Raw genomic sequence first — 17230 nt, 5'->3', positions numbered from 1 at the left:
ACGTTCTTTTAGATGAATATTCTGCATAGTTATGGGACTTTGTTTTTTGTTACTATACTTTATACATACAGTTTATATACATACAGTCCACATAATTATGCAATCTTGTGTGCGTCAAATTGCAAAATTGCAATGTACTGTGTCAGTGCATGCGGGGGGGGGGGGGGGGGCCTTGTTGTAATCTAGGTCGAGTTTGAATATGGGTCATCTGAGGTCAAAAACTAGGTCACTAGGTCAAATTTTAGAATAATCTTGGGTATGCAATAGAGACTGTATTTTTCAATTGATTTTCATGAAATTTGGTCAGAATAATTGCCTTTATAAAATCTAGGTCAAATTTGGATATGGTTTATCTGGGATCAAAAACAAGGTAACAAGGTCAAATCAAAGAAAACCCTTGTGTATGCGATAGAGGCTGTATTTTTTCAATTGATCTACATGAAATTTGGTCAGAATAAATGCCTTGGTGGAATCTAGGTGAAGATCGAATATGGATCATCTGGGGTCAAAAACTAGGTCACTCGGTCAAATGAAAGAACAAGAGCTGTCACTATCCCCCCGGCAGCGTCTTGACCTTTGACCTGGTGACCCCAGTCAGTAGGGGTCGTGTACTCAATAAGTACTATCAGCATGTGAAGTTTGAAGGTCCTGGGTGCAGTGGTTTGCGAGTAAAGTGCCTTCATGCAAAAAGTTAACGTTGTGACGAACTAACGGACGGACAGTTGAAAACTTATATGCCTCCCTTCGGGGCCATAAAAACCTTGTGTATGCGATGGAAGCTGTATTTTTCAATTGATCTTCATGAAATTTGGTCGGAATGATGGCCTTGATAACATCTAGGTCAAATCTGAATATGGGCCAATAGGTCAAATCAAAGAAAAAACCTTGTGTATGCGATAGAGGCTGTATTTTTCAATTGATCTTCATAAAATTAAGTCAGAATGATTGCCTTGATGAAATCTAGGTAGAGTGTGAACATGGGTCATCTGGGGTCAAAAAGTAGGTAACTAGGTCAAATCAAAGAAAAACATTGTGTATGAGATAGACACTGTATTTTTCAATTGATCTTTATGAAATTTGGTCAGAACGATTGCCTTGATAAAATCTAGGTAAAGTTTGAATAAAAATTGGGTCATCTGGGGAAAAAACTAGTTCACCAGGATATATTTAAGAAAATACTTATTTAAACACAAGAGACCACATTTTTGGTCCAATCTTAATGAAATTTGCCAAAATATTTGTTTCAATAAAATAACTAGATCAAACAAGCTTACACTGTTATAGTGTGTTTCTCGGGTTAGCGACCTAGGGCCATCTTGGCCCTCTTGTTTGTTTCCCTGTCAAAGGTCATGTCACCAGGTTTGAAAAAATGACACATTAGATATTTTTATATAAAATATTTTCTATATAAACTATTTTAATATTCTATAAGTTTATAGATGAACACAATGTTTGTGTTTCTTTTTGTTAACAGAATAAAGGTCAGTGTCATCTGAGAAGAATTGCATAATTGACATGGCTTCCTTACATGAAGAATTCAACGTCCCAAGTGAGGCTCGAACCCACATTGATGAGGGGCAAGTGATTTGAAGCCAATGACCTTAACCACTTGGCCACAAGTATTTAACTGCAATTATTACTTTTATATAAAGAATGCGGTATCCTTTGTTTAGTTCTCATGTTAAGACTTTACTTTGATTTCATATTGTTTTAATGCCAGTTGTATATACCTCATTTGAATATGAGACATATTTTGTCTGTCCGCCTCAAAACAGGACTCCACATTTTGTCTCCATACATGCATATATTGAGCTAATTTAAAACGCAAGTGTCAACGGGAATCTACAAAACGAGTTGTCGGGTGATTAGAGGGCATTATGGCCCGGGCATTTATTCATATTTTATGTTCTTCACATTTTATCGTCACTTACAAAAACATGTTTAATACATGCGAAAAACATTGCCGCGAAAATGTCAGCTGATGTATACTTTTTTTATTTAGAATTTTTCGGCGACGCCGTCTAAATTCGTTTTCGTTACCTATGCCACGTGACTTCAGTTTGCAAATCAAACTACTTGATAACGCATTATAGAAGATTTATCAAAATGGAAGATTTATGCAACACTCTGCCTGATTGGACGAGAGTGTCAATTTCTTTCACTCTGTTGATTGTGCTACGCTGAGTGAAATGTAGACAAAGCGTTTATCCTAAACGACGCTGTTCACAGTTTTAAAGCTAACTTTGGCTCAGTATATTTAGCAAGAATATTGATATATCTCAAAATGATAAGTAAGTTTAATTAATATGATAGAAACCTGTTCAAATACCAACATATATCAAATTAAAGAAAGAGCTGAATACGGTCTGCGTATCACATGAATAAGGGTGTGATAAGAGTCTTTTATGTAGAGAAGTGCTTTTTAAAAGATTTTCCTTGTTACAGTTGTCGTCTGTATATGAAAAGGTTTCTTGCTTTTGTGACTTATTCAGATTGCATATTAAAATGAGTACTTGTTTGCTTTGATATATTTGTTATAAATTATTTAACTGATTCATTATATATGAATATTTTTCTTTAGTATGGTATGCAAATATTGAACTCAGTTGAAATCTGTTTTATTATATATATGCTATATAATGACTGAATCTCATTACACTGAAATGAAGGTACGCTGCATACAGTTTATCTATGTGATATGACTACGGTCAAATTTTGCTTATGAAACAGAAATATTGAAATAATTACAATTGAATGTTTTGCTTGACCTTCACTTTTTTATAGGTGTGACGTCACTGTCCAAAGATTCATGAATAGCGAATATGCATTTGTTAAAGCGGGATCAGTTGGCCTATTTTAGAAATAAAAACAATAAATAAAAAAATCCTTTAATTGATTTTTTCTCATGTATTCTAATCAAACTTGATTTGTAGCATCTTTATTAGGCCCGCAGCCAACTTTGTTCAGCTGGGACATTTAACCCCGTTTAGGGGCTGCTAGAGCTAAAACTAGAAATGCCTTTATACAGCGTCTCATGAACAGCTTGGTGGATCTTTGTCATACTTGGTCTGGAGCATCATTATAAGGTCCTCTTCCAAATTTATTTATATAGGAACTTGGGCCCTATTAGGGACCACTATAGCTTAAAGTAGATATGCCTTTCTTCGCATTAACCACTAAAATGTAATGGATTTTTATCAAACTCGATGTGTCGTAAGGTCTTCTGCTATTTTGTTACAAATGGGGATAGGGACAAATTTAGCTAAAAATATAAACACGTTTAATGACCTCTTCTCATGAACCGCTTCATGAATCTTCATCAAACTACTGCTGTAATTATTCGTCTAAGGATAAACGAAACAAAATTGCAACCCTACGAAACCTTTGCGAAAAATTAAAAGAGAACCATTTAAATTGTTAAAGTGCGGTGTTTAGTTTTGCAATTTGAAAAATGTTAGATGAAAGATGAATGTTAGATGAAAAATTCATAAACTTCTTTCCTTATTACAATTCACCGACCATCATTTTTAAAGATATTTCTTGTTTGTATTCAGCCCGTTTAAACAAATTTCATTTCGTCAATGATAACATCTGATAACATCTTGAACTCGTCTTCAAATATTTTGCATGATGTTTTAATTCTTATAAACATAGTAACTTCAGCATGTCGTCAAGTGGTTTATCTATAGTCACGTGGATGTTACCTAGGATGTTTCGTGATGTTGTGTTGGCTTGTGCGCGGTTTAAGGTGATATCACTTTTTGAATTTCCGGTGAATAACAAACAACAAAGAATATTCAGTTCTTTTAAAAACCGTTATATTATGATTCAGCCAAATAATTTCCTTTGTCTACCAGAAAGGAACAATTCTTATACCTTAATATTGAGATTTGGTACCTTTATAACAGACAATAAACTAAAACAATAGACATTCATATGTGACGTCGGTGAGCTCAACAAAACAATTTCAAGCACAAATATTAATGTGGAATGTAAAGTAAGTTACACACTACAATATCCATCAAAGAAACTTTCAAAAACAATGCATTTGCAGAATAGAGAGATGAAAATAATTTTTGACAGCTCGTGAAAACTAATGACAAATTTTGACAGGTATATGATGACTCATGACCTAATTAATATTTTTTCTGTTATTTCTACCTTCCAGTTTCATTTTCATAAAATGGGTATTCTTTATTGTAGCTTACAACTCATACGTTAAAACAATAAAAGAATATATTGTTACCTCACTGCCGTTTTGTCTATCCATCTCTCGTACGAATTCCTATTGTTCCAGTCATTTGTCAGTAATTAGAGCAACTCATAGTGTTGCAGCCATACAACACATATCCTTTATTTTCACATAGATATTGAGGATTTATCTAATGAGCACATGTATTGGAAACACAATTTCAATACCGACTGTGTATTGTAATAATGCTAAACTATCTCAGCCGTGACGTGTCCTTAATATTACATAATCTGATGTAGAACCCTGATGGTCGCTGCATGATGTATTTAACAAAATACAGGCCGATTTTTGTGAAACTTTACTAGTGCACATTTTCATTGTACTTGTCATAACTTCTTTATTTTTTGTTTAATTCTAAAAATATTTTGTACAAATATTTGTCTTTCAAAAGTCGACACGATACGTACAGTCGGCGAACGATAATAAAAATGGCGCGAAAATGTCAGGCGAGTCAGAGATAGATAATTTAGGTTGATCAGTTATCACGGTAAATTAGATAGGCATTCTTATGATTCTTGTCAAATAAAAATTAACATTTACTTGAATGGCGAAATAGCTCAAGTTGCTAAGCTGTCGGTTTTCAAATGCAGTGCAAAAAAATAGTACGAGTTCGAAACTCGCAAAAGGTTTATTTTCTAAGGAAATGTTTTATGTAGGCCTGCTTTATTTTAGTTTAATTTCAGTTGTTTTTTTTATTTCAGAGAAAAATTATCATCATTTCAAAATTACAATAGAACATGTCGAATGATCTTCCTAGAATCATCAGAATAATGAAATCGCTCATCAGAAGCTTTTTCAATGTTCGACATTTCGAGCTATGGAATGGTATGTTAGTGTATAATGTGGGGGTACTGTACTTATATTCCATCGGTGTAAATGGATGTTCACGAAAAACCCGTGTATGTTGTATTGTCGTATTATTTTCAAAGCCAGTGGAAAAACTGGTATTGTATCTATGCTGAAAAAAAAGTGTAAAAAAGTTTACTTCAACCCAGTATCGAACTCCGGACCTCGGGTGTCATACCTAGCGGCCTAACGGATTGCGCTAATACAGTACTTCGTTCATCGAGTCTCAGTTTGAGATACTAATCCATATCGTCTATGCGTGATTTACCTAAACTGATAAATAATACGGCCGACTGCGTTTGTTGACCAATATCAAATTATCGTTCGATTACTGTACATTTGTTTTTTTGTTTGTCGCAAAATTACTGAAGCGTGTCAAACTTCATTAATTCTGTTAATTCTGCATGTAAAACATGTACAATTTGACCTATTTTGTAAAACAAGGTTGGAGCCGTGCCAACTAGAATTGATATAAAAGTGGATATGCCAATGTACTAATCCCCAATGATAACGCGATTCCTGCCGAAACGCGAGGACGAGTCTATTTCATGATAACTGACGAAATAATAATTCATAATGGTTACCCAGTTACTTGACAATCAAATATTGGTATTTCTTTCATTTTAAATAGTTACTATGTATATGGCAACATAGCTCAGTTGGGTAAACTGCAGACAACAATTGGATATAAGCAAGTCGTTTTGTGGTAACAATTACATGTAGATAATTATTATCTATGTCCTTGATATAACTTTGAAAGGAATAACACTGGACCTCTCCTAGGTTTCTTTTTAAATAAACGAAACCTACTTGTTTCTTTAACTTTCAGTTTCAATCTGCTGTAAATACGCATTTAATGATCATGATGTTTCACATAGTACGCACCGATTGATAACGTTTTTACATAGTGCGTTTGTGTAAAGTAATATTCAAATTCCTTGGTGGATGGAAGAATTGTGGACCAGATAGGAAAAAAATTCCTACTGACCTTCAAACTCCAACTGTGTGTTGACCTTTAAGTTAGGGATTTGAGTGTTGCGCAAGACAAGTTGTCTCCTTATGGGGAACATTTCTGCCACGTGATATCAGAAATATTAATGGATGGTTCAGACCATACAAAAATTATCCAGACGCTTGACCTCAAGTGTGACCTTGACCTTTGAGCTCTGGATCTGGGTTTTACAAATGATACATCATTTTATTATGGGAAACATTTGTGCCAATTCACATTAAAATCCCTTCATGAAAATTTTTGTGCTACCGACTGGAAAGGAAAAAAAGTAATGCTGATCTTTGACATCCAAGTATGACCTTGACCTTTTAGCTAGGGGATCAAAGTTTTGCACACAACATGTTATCTCATCATTTGTGTCAAGTAATATTAAAATTCTTTTATGGATTACAGAGTTATGGACTGGAAAGGAAAAAAAAACATTTTGATCAGCAATGTGTAACCTTCTCCAATAAGCCAGAGATCAGAGGATTTTAAAAAAGACACATCACCTGGCACTATTTATGCTTAGAAATATTAAATTATCCTAATGCTTGGCAGAGGCCTTGACCGGACACGAAACAAACTCTGTTCATGCCATGTTATCCTTTGACTGCCAAGTGTGATATTGATGTTTAAGCTAGGGGTCTGAAAGTTGTGCATGACACATTGTCACATAATTGGGAACATTCTTTTTTTTCATTGTAACATCAAAATCACTTCAAGGATTGGTTAGTTACAGATCGGTCAGGAAAAAAGCCCTGTTGACCTTTGACCTCCAAGTGTTACATTGACTTTCGAGCTAGGGGTCTTTGCCATTGGTTGCTCATCATAAGGAACACTTGTGCCTAGAATGCACCGGACATGAAATTGCAGATATACTGACGGAAAAGCCAATTGTTTAGTATCCTCAACTGGTTTTCAACTAATAAGTGACTAATAAATGATGAACTTAGAGGCTATCTGATAGCCTATGAGCAAAATGCTACAAAAATAGACATGAATCAAACTGCAAAGGAATTACATGTATTAAGGTTCTTTTAATACAGGATATTACATGAGTGTCTTTTCATACAATGATAAAAAAATATCATTTTTATTCAACGAGATAAATAAACTCAATGCGGATAGACACAAGTGTAATATTCTTTTTATAACATGTTAACTTTTCCTGCTAAAACACCAAAATTTCTTCTATCTTTACTTATTATAGACCAAGTAAATGAGAACAGCGTCTTCTATACTTAGAACGATGTAAACGTCAAAGCTCTTTTACACTAGTGTAATACCAATTCTGTACTAGCTTTATGTTACTTCCACAATGTCAAATATGTGATAAATGTACTTTCAGAATGTTTCAAGCACCAGAGTATACACAGACTGTGTCAGCGAGACTGTCAGAAGTTCTTGCTGATATAGGAGTGGATGAGAGGGTTGTGCTGAAGCGTAGAAGAACATGCCTGCTGAATGAATCTATGGGTATAATATTAGGAACAAATCCATTTTCTTCTGTATACCTTGTAGGTAGCCGATCAGAAGGCACAACTACATTGGGATTTAATTCAGATATTGATGTGCTTACGAGTTGTCATAACTTTAACATAATACAAGACTTAAGCCACTGGCAACCAGGTGTCATAAATCATTTGATGATCCAGGATGAGACTGTATCACCTGGCCACTGTTTGCTACAGAGTCTGAGGAGTGATGTTCCCCTTCCATTTTTCGATTGTGTACTTAATAAATACCATGTTAAAGACAGGGCAGGGAGAATACTATTAACAAATAGAATAATATCTGACATAACTAAAGCAATGGTAAGGCTTTTCAGATGGGAGGAAGGAGTACAACATGGTCCAGCAGTTACACCACCTAGACAACCTTCGGGTTATGACATAGACTATGTTAATGCTTACCCCTGTAAATCATGGCCTCAACAAGCCAGACAATGGTTAAATCAGCAAGGAGTAGGTCAGTGGCCTTCATATGATATGAGGAGATATTGTAGCAGAACCGGATGCTTTGTTGTTGGAGTTGGAAACAAAAACGGTGACAAAGAGGAGTTTGAATGGAGAATATCAACATCCCTTGCGGAAAGGTGTTTAATGTTTAATCTCAATATCACACAGATTCGGTGCTATGTGTTGATGAAGATGATATCAAAAACTTACATTAAGCCACACTATGAAGATACCATTTCAAGTTTCATGTGTAAAACAGTTCTGTTCAAAGTAATTGCAAATACACATTCAAATTTCTGGAAAGAAAATAACTTGCTTAGCTGTCTATCAATGTGTCTATTTGTCCTATACAACTGTATTTTGAATCAAAACTGTCCACATTTCATCATACCAGGAAATAATTTGATGGTAGGGCATATTAATCATGAATCTAAGCCTCACCTTCTTGAAATAATGCAGTATATTATACACAGTGAAGGTAAAGCATTACTGGGAATTGAGTGTGATGATCTTTGTGCAAGGCTTATGACAAAGTTGAATAATTTAATATGCCCATACAAAACAAGTGACGTTGTTACAGGAAACTTACTTAAACAAACTGCAGTAGATATTACTATAAACATAAGACCATGTCTATCATTTATTAGCAATGCCAGTTATGAAGTGGCTATTGGAACATTGCTGAGGTATCTTTTCAAACTAGTCACTGCTTCTAACCAACGCCAAGGATTGGCCAGAACAGCTTGCAGCCTTCTTGCTCCATCTTTCTGTACAACAATAGGATCAATCCTGGCATCCTTCAGTATTCAACAGTACAATGGTATATCAGAAGAAGCTCTAACCTGGATCTCACTAGGTCTGAACACTGATGTTTCATCTGGAAAACTGAAGCTAGCATCCATGTTTTACTGTATTGGGGATAGTCAAAGAACGGAGATTGTACTCGGGAATATTGAAGGAAGCTATGATCACAATATCGTTGAGCCTATTTGTGGATGCTATAATTACATCCATCGACCCAAGAGAAGAGGGTTCAATGCATTATCTGCCAATCATAATGAAGAAGCTCTACAGTACAATGCAGCCTTTTGTGTCAAATTTCTGCCATGTGAAATTAACTGCATTCCATCTGAACTACAGTATGAACTGTTCAGATCTACAGGAGAGGATCTTGCTTTCAGAAGAATACATGACTACTGGATGAATTGGGCCGTTGTTGATTCCCTATCTTTCCTGTACTTTCTACAATACAAGACCTACAGGTATCTTGAGAGACAAGATGACAAGCAAAGAGCACTTTCCAACCTTATCAGGACCATTGACCAGGAAAAAAACCTTGGACACAGGGAAACAGCTCTGAATCTTCTTGGACAATGTATGGAACACGAGAACCGAGCAGCAGATGCTTTACATTATTATTCGTTATCCCTAAATGTAAGGGAAAGAAACAATGCTGCTAAGATCCATATATGTAGGCTTCTATCCACTTTGGTAAATGACCATGCTCGTAACCAGTAACTCCTGTGAAGTTTCATCGAAAAGAGATATTGACGTATAATTTCACGTATCAGAAATTATCCATATCAGGAGGCCCAAATGGGCTTAAGCCGATCACATAAAAATGCTTTTATCTTTTGATCTTGTAAGTTTTAATATCTGACAATTTGGACCTGGGAAAAGAAATACTTAATTTTCTTTTGTTTCCCATATCCTATTGTTAACTCTGGTTATATATACATCCACTTTATAAGTCACTAAATAGAACCAAATAACTAAACGCTCTCAGGAAAAGTTTTCAAATGTTAATTCCACCAAAAGAGATACTACAAATGGCAAGATCCAGACTTTGGCCAAAATTTAAACAGTATAGAGCTTCAAATCCAAGATCCAAAGTAAATATAGTATATCCGGCAAAATTCATTGCAGATGGCAGAGTAATATATGATGAATTTCCAGACTGGAGTTTCTACATGCAGAGCAACAGAATACAGAACATTGGCTTTATAAGTAATCATATATCACGTGGTACTGGGGCTCATCAGGACCCATGTGGTACCGGATATGTTCCCTATAACAACGTAACGTACATGCCCCGCCCCAGTCATTTATATACCCGACAATTCCAAACACTCAAAGGGTGCCAGCTACGCACCAGGGATTCTCATCCGGAGCTGAAATGAGAAATGTATACCCTCCTGCTCGATCTCATGCCAGTCAACAAACAGGAACCACATCAGGTAATGCCCAGCGACCAGAACACACCCGCGAGTGGAAAGGAGCACCAGACACGAATAGATCTTTGTTTTTAAACGGCTCATCGGAAAATTCTGCGGACACGTCTAGTAGAAATGCTCACACAGACTGTGACCAGTCCCTTTTAGAAAGAACGATACATGATATCCAATACCCCACAACTGTCAGTGCCCCCGATGACAGAATAAACACTCTGTGTCAAATTTCTGAAAGTTTCTCTACCGATCATGTAACCCCATCAGTACCTGAAGGAGTTTTATCTCAAGGACTAAGTGTAAGCACTTTATATTCAAATGATTTATACTGTAATGAAAAAACTCAGAATCTCAGTCATTCGTCAATAAATTGATCATGTGACTCAGAATCTCAGTCATTCGTCAATAAATGGATCATGTGTACCAGATGTAACAGTGAAGTCTGTCACCCATGAAAATATACAACCGTTAACTGAAATGACCGCTACAAAAGAATGTGCGACTGTTTCCCAAGGCACGTCGCTGTCTAACACAGAAATACAGAGAAAATCACAAGATCAAGGTCATGTAAATAATAATGGTCTCTTATTGCTGGATTTTTGTAAACAGACTGGTTTAAGAATTTTGAACGGTAGAATAGGAAAAGATTCTGACATAGGTAAATTTACTTTTATAAATAATCCTGGATGCAGTGTGATTGATTATGTTTTATGCAAACAAATATTATTTAACTGTATTGAAAAATTTGAGATCGATGATCCAAATATTTTGTCGGACCATTGTCTTGTATCTTGTTCATTTTGTTTGAATAGCTTAGAAGATATACTATTAGATGGTAACTGTAGTGAGGAATGTGAAAGTATAAATTCAAAATATGTATGGAAATCTGATATGAATGAGCATTTTCTTGAACAATTAGCGAGTACTGATATTACAGAAAAACTCAAATGAAATATCGTCATGTATTTCTAATAGTGATATAGATACATGTTTGAATGAATTTCAAGATATTGTTGGTAAGGTTGCTATGCCGCTTTATATGAAAAAATATTAATAGTACAAAGAATCAAAATATTTCTAATACACTGAAAAAAATCAGCCTTGGTTTAACGAAGAGTGCTACGAGAAAAAAGTATTTTTTAAGGTGTTGAATAAGTTTCGTCAAAATCCAACGGACGTTAACCGAGTGAATATGGTAACAGCTAGAACGGAGTACAAGATTTATATTAGAAAATGTAGATTTAATCATGATAAAGAGAAAACCTCCAAGTTGTTAAATGCTAGAGTTAAGAACGCGAAATTATACTGGGCTATGTTAAAAGATGCAGGAGGCGTGGAACAATCAAATATACCATTGTCAACCTTTGAAAAAATATTTTAAAGCGGTTAACAATCCGGATGATAGATTTTTCTGTCCGAATGAAGATATTTTATTCTTCAATGAAAGGTCAAAATGAGGAGTTTAGTATTATGTTTGAAGAGCTTAATGACTCGATTTCTACTGATGAAATACTGTCCGCTATTAAACAACTGAAAAATAAGAAGTCCGGAGGTCCAGATTTATTGTTAAACGAGTTTTTTTTTATTGTTGGTAAAAACACACTTGTTCCTGTCTTGTATATACTTTTTTAATAAGATTTTTGAAATGCGTTATTTTCCTGAAAAATGGTCAGATGGTTTTGTCATTCCGCTACATAAGAAAGGTAGTATTAATACTGTTGATAATTATCGTGGTATAACATTGTTGAGTTGTCTTGGAAAACTCTTTACACGTATCATTAATAACCGATTGAAAAGTTGGGCTGAATATTACAATGTATATGTAGAGGCACAGGCTGGATTTAATATGATCTAATATGAGTACCATTGTCAATGTCTTTGTATTGAACGGTTTTGAATCAGGGGAAACAACTTTTTACAGTGTTTATAGACTACACAAAAGCGTTTGATTATGTTGTTAGAGATAATTTATGGTATAAGATGATATAATTAGGACTTCGTGGTAAAATTTTAGATATCATAAAAACCATGTGCCAATCAGTCAAGTCACGTGTTAAATATTTAAATAAACTTAGGGGAATATACATATATGCTCGGGGTCAGACAAGGGGAGTGCTTATCTCCCTTTCTCTTTACACTTTTCATAAATGATCTAGAAGACGTCTTTATTCGCAGTGGCACAGAGCGGATTGGTGTTAATATGTTTAAGATATTTTTCCTATTATATGCAGATGACATTGTTATTTTTTCTAATTCAGCAGAAGAATTACAACATAGTCTTTTTGTTTTAAGTGATTATTGTAGAACGTGGCAACTTAAAGTAAATACAGCAAAAACAAAAGTTATGATTTTCAGAAAAGGTGATATGTTACCAAAAAAATTATGTTTTTATTATGAGGGTGAACCAATTGAAATTGTTAATAAATTCTCATATCTAGTAGTAGTATTTACATGTGGTGGTTCCTTAAGTACAGCCCAAAGTACTTTAGCTGGTCAGGCACAGAAGGCCATATTTAAGTTGAACAAATACTTGTACAAATTTGCATGTATACCGCCTAAACATAAATTAGAGTTATTTGATAAACTAGTAATGCCGATATTAAGCTATTGTAGTGCAGTATGTGGTTTCGCAAACGATTTGTCTTTAGAAAGAGTGCATTTACGATTCAGTAAAAGTCTTTTAGGTGTGAAAAAACAACACAAAATGATTTTGTATATGGTGAGTTGGGCAGAACATCTGTGAAAGTTACACATAGTTATAAAATTATTGAATATTGGTTGAAAACTGTATAAATACCAGAAAACAAATATATTAGAATGGTATATAATATGTTAAAAGCTGATTTTGAAAGTGATCACCGAGAAGTTAATTGGTGTTCTATGGTAAAAAATTTACTATGTACGCTTGGATTTTATACAGCGTGGTTGGAACAAAATGTTGGTGATGTAGATTTATTTTTAAAATTAGTTAGACAAAGATTAACAGATCAATTTATTCAAAATTGGCATAGTAGATTAAATGATTCTAGTAGAGCTTTGTTTTACAAAAATACTGCGTCTTTCAATTTTCAAACATATTTAGACTGCTTTTCAGTAAATGAATTTTGTCAAGCATTAGCTAGGTTAAGAGTTTCTCCGCATAAGTTACAAATCGAGTCTGAAAGATGGATAAAACCAATACGTATTCCTGTAAATGAAAGAAAATGTTGCATTTGTAATGTGCTTGAAGATGAATTTCATTTTGTAATTGAATGTCCATTATACAATGATTTACGGAAACAATTCATACCGTCTTACTTTTGGAAAAGACCAAACATGTTGAATTTTATAGATCTGATAAAGTCTGAAAATAGAATCGTGATAAAGAAGTTAGGAATGTATGTTCACAATGCATTTACCGTAAGAAATGAATATATGTTTAGACGTTAGGGCTAGAAATTGTTGTATATCTTGTAAGTTATGTAATTACGTTAGATGTTTTGGTTGTATGGAAATATTACTCCGGTTGCAAAGACTTAGTCATATCGTTTGAAATGTATGTTATTACTTCATTGTCTCTGTGAGACACATCCCTTAAAGATCAATTATACGTATGAGAATAGCCAACATGTTAACCTTTACGTCTTTCGTTTTCGATAAAGGTCGACTGTAGTTGGAGTACTATTCCCATTATACGCTAGATACACCTGTTACGTCATATTAGAATTACGTATTTTCCTGTTCCTTTTAATTTAATAATTCTCTAAAAATGTGAATAACGTATTAGTATATAACACTTTGTACTGATATGAATGTAACTATCTCCGACATGCAATGTATGATATATGTATGTACTATGTATTTGCATTTTTCTCTGTTCGTCATACATGTATTGAAATGTTGTCCTCATGGGCTTATGAGCCTAATGGATCTAATAAATAAACTTGAAACTTATATTATACAGAATAATGTTAGGCATCCCCAGCTTTTATTATATTTGACTGGCTTATCATAGTAGGTTGTCCCCCTTGAAAATTATCCGATAATCAATATTGGTTTCCCTATTGAGGCCTAACTAAACTAAAGGAACCAGCGTGGGAGCCATCTTGTCTAGTCGCGTAATGGCTGCCAGGATTTGGAATACTATTTTTTCACTTGGCATGGCAACAGAGGTCTAAATTGAGGCTAGTTTCTGTTTAAATTTCATTGTGGATGTATTATTGACATTTTGGTAGGTGAATTGGGAGAGCAGGTTGTATTTGGTGAAGTCAAGCTCAATTTTAGTATGAGTAGTACTTCCAGGTCACAGCAGTGTGATCTTGATGTCAGTTTACAGTAGGCAAATGTGATCAGAGAAATCTGTCTTAGAAGATACATGACCCCCTACTTTTCTCTTCATTTTATATCAGTTTTATCATAACTCTTTAAAATGAGGTAAGGATTTGTTCTCTGAAATGGGTCAAGCTATGTTTGGTAGCTCTTTGAAAAAGGTCAGTTTTATATAGAATATATAGGGAAAACTATTTAGGCTGTTATGACCTTGATATTACTTTGAGCAATAGATTATACAGGAAATTTATTTTTAATGATTAATTTCCAATATGTCTTTTGGTTTGTGAATATTTTACCAGATATGACAGTAAACTTCAATTTCTTCTCTTCAATTTAATGTGAAAATATTTATTCTAACTGAACATCTTCTTGCTTCCAACATTGTTTTAAAAGTATCACCGTCGCTTATATTGAACATATAGTGAAAAACAGTAAATTGTCAATTTCTTTTACTTTAGAGGCAAATAAATCATATTTTCCAAAGATGACAATTTATTATCACATATGTAGGTATTCTTGACTTTATAAACAATACAACAATATAATTTTAAGTGTCATAGGGTAAAGGCTTCTTGCTTCCAGTTTATTTCAAAGTATATCAAGAAATAAAAACTTGTGGATTTCTTAAAGTTGTGATGTAACGTAAACCGTGTTAATTTACGGAACTGCATGTACCAACAACTGACGTACGATTCAATATAGTCTTTTGAAATAATAACGTTCATAAGTGTCTAATTAGCAAAAGAAAAGAAAAGAAAAGAAAAGAAAAAAATGATAAGAACAGAATAGAACAGAGCTTTGAGTTTTTACCAAACTGTTTATGAGAACAATAAGAGTCAATATAAAGTATACATAATTTCCGACTGAAAGCTAAATATCTTTGGAATATGGAAACACTTGACGACAGGAGAAAAACTACTTCAAAGAATAATTTTCTAACGAAAAAGTGTAATTTTCAAGTTCATTGAAAGCTGATAAGGTGAGAGAATGTGTACATTTATTTAAACAAAAGACCCAGCATAATTTCCACGATGTGCAAAGAAAGGGTGAAATTAACGGACCCGCAATATGTCTATTTTAGAAATGAAATCCAAGCTTGAAAAAAATGGCATGCTTTCCATGAGTTTGCACGGTAGGATTATCTCTTTAGTTCGGCCTTCATTTTTTTGTTACGGTTTTGTTCGTAGAAAGCATGAAAAACAGCCACCTTTACAGCAAAATACTTTAGTTTTCAGGATAAAATTGTATAGTATGTACAAACACATATCTGAATGACATATTTGATTTATGTATAATCAAGTAACTTAGACACTATAAATAAGCAGACAGGATGAATCAGAGTTAATTGTTTAAAAAAGATGAGTTAGGATCTCTATGATACACATACACTAATGCTGATCAGAAAAGAAATCAGATATTTGATTCATAATTCAATAGATTCTTCTTTCTTTGATTTCAATGGAAAACCTTGGATCAAGACCAGTTAACAAAACATGTTTTGTTTGTTTGTTTGTTTTGGGTTTAACGCCGTTTTTCATCAGTATTTCAGTCTTGTAACGGCGGGCAGTTAACTTAACCAGTTTTTCTGGGTTCTGTACCAGTACACGCCTGTTCGCCGCAAGTAACTGTCAACTTCCCTACATGAATCAGAGGTGGAGGACTAATGATTTCAGACACAATGTCGTTTATCAAATAGCCACATACGCCCCGCCCGAGGATCGAACTCACGACCCCGCGATCCGTAGACCAACACTCTTACCTACTGAGCTAAGCGGGCGGGCTTGATAAAACATGTGTGTGTGTGTGTGTGTGTGTGTGTGTTTTAGTAACATGTGTGTTTTTTAAGTTTGTTAAATTGCTCGGGCTTTTCTTTGCCATTGCCTGTCATGCTTAGTTTATTACTTTATTTTATCATGTTTTAAAGAGTAAACTTCTAGGCATGAAAGTTAAACAAAAGTACCGTTATATGGAGAAGAAAAATCAGTCAAAATGGGAATACAAGTATCTTCACAGAAGTTTCGTTTTTCTCGAGGAAAACTATTATGTATACATGTGTTTGTGGGAAAGCTCGTTGATGAAATAATTTTCAGATTTCAATGTTTGGCGGGATTCAAAGTTTCAAAAGAAATGAAATTTATTTAAATGTTTTCGTTTTCTGTTACATGACAACACGAATTTCGCAATGTTCATTTTTATAAGCTAACATAATGTTTCGTTACAGAAACGTTTTATATCTTTACATGAATATCACTTCTATATGAATCTATAAAACAACGTGATTTATACACTGGCTACATGTGTTATTGCTTTCTATGGAGTAACATGCGAGCATTACCTAAAGCAAAATATTAGATAAACGCAAAATGTATGACAAAGAATTATTGACTTGGGTCATGAATTACACGACTTTAGCTAATGTAAGGGAGGCAATCCAGTTTGAAGGTAATTGCTTTAGGTCATAATGCAGTAATTCGGTCAAAAATGTGCTTCCGTGGTAATAGTCATAAATCGATTGTATATGTTATAAAATGATGTTTTCTGTGCAAAATAATCATTAAATTTGAAAAATTTTGAATTTTGACCATATTTTGAGTAGATGCGCCTATTTCTGCAGCAATTTCTGCAATAGAGAGGCAAATAT

General features: G+C 34.2%; 1 protein-coding gene across 2 annotated transcripts in view; it reads left to right on the top strand.

Annotated features, from left to right (window-relative positions):
* LOC123522901 (uncharacterized) overlaps positions 1-16881 on the top strand; it is a 35005-nt gene extending 18124 nt beyond the window's left edge. Inside the window, exons 2-3 of one of the 2 annotated variants that reach the window (XM_045300409.2) lie at positions 4954-5077; positions 7441-16881. In XM_045300409.2, the coding sequence (XP_045156344.2) occupies positions 7442-9568 (2127 nt within the window). In that variant the 5' untranslated portion in view covers positions 4954-5077; position 7441 and the 3' untranslated portion in view covers positions 9569-16881. The remainder of the gene's footprint in view (positions 1-4953; positions 5078-7440) is intronic. The other variant, XM_045300408.2, reaches the window with a different exon arrangement.
* Positions 16882-17230: the final 349 nt, after the last annotated feature.

The sequence above is a fragment of the Mercenaria mercenaria genome, chromosome 8 (assembly GCF_021730395.1).
Source record: "Mercenaria mercenaria strain notata chromosome 8, MADL_Memer_1, whole genome shotgun sequence".
Classification (NCBI taxonomy): Eukaryota; Metazoa; Mollusca; class Bivalvia; order Venerida; family Veneridae; genus Mercenaria; species Mercenaria mercenaria.
This window is presented reverse-complemented; position numbering and strand designations above follow the sequence as displayed.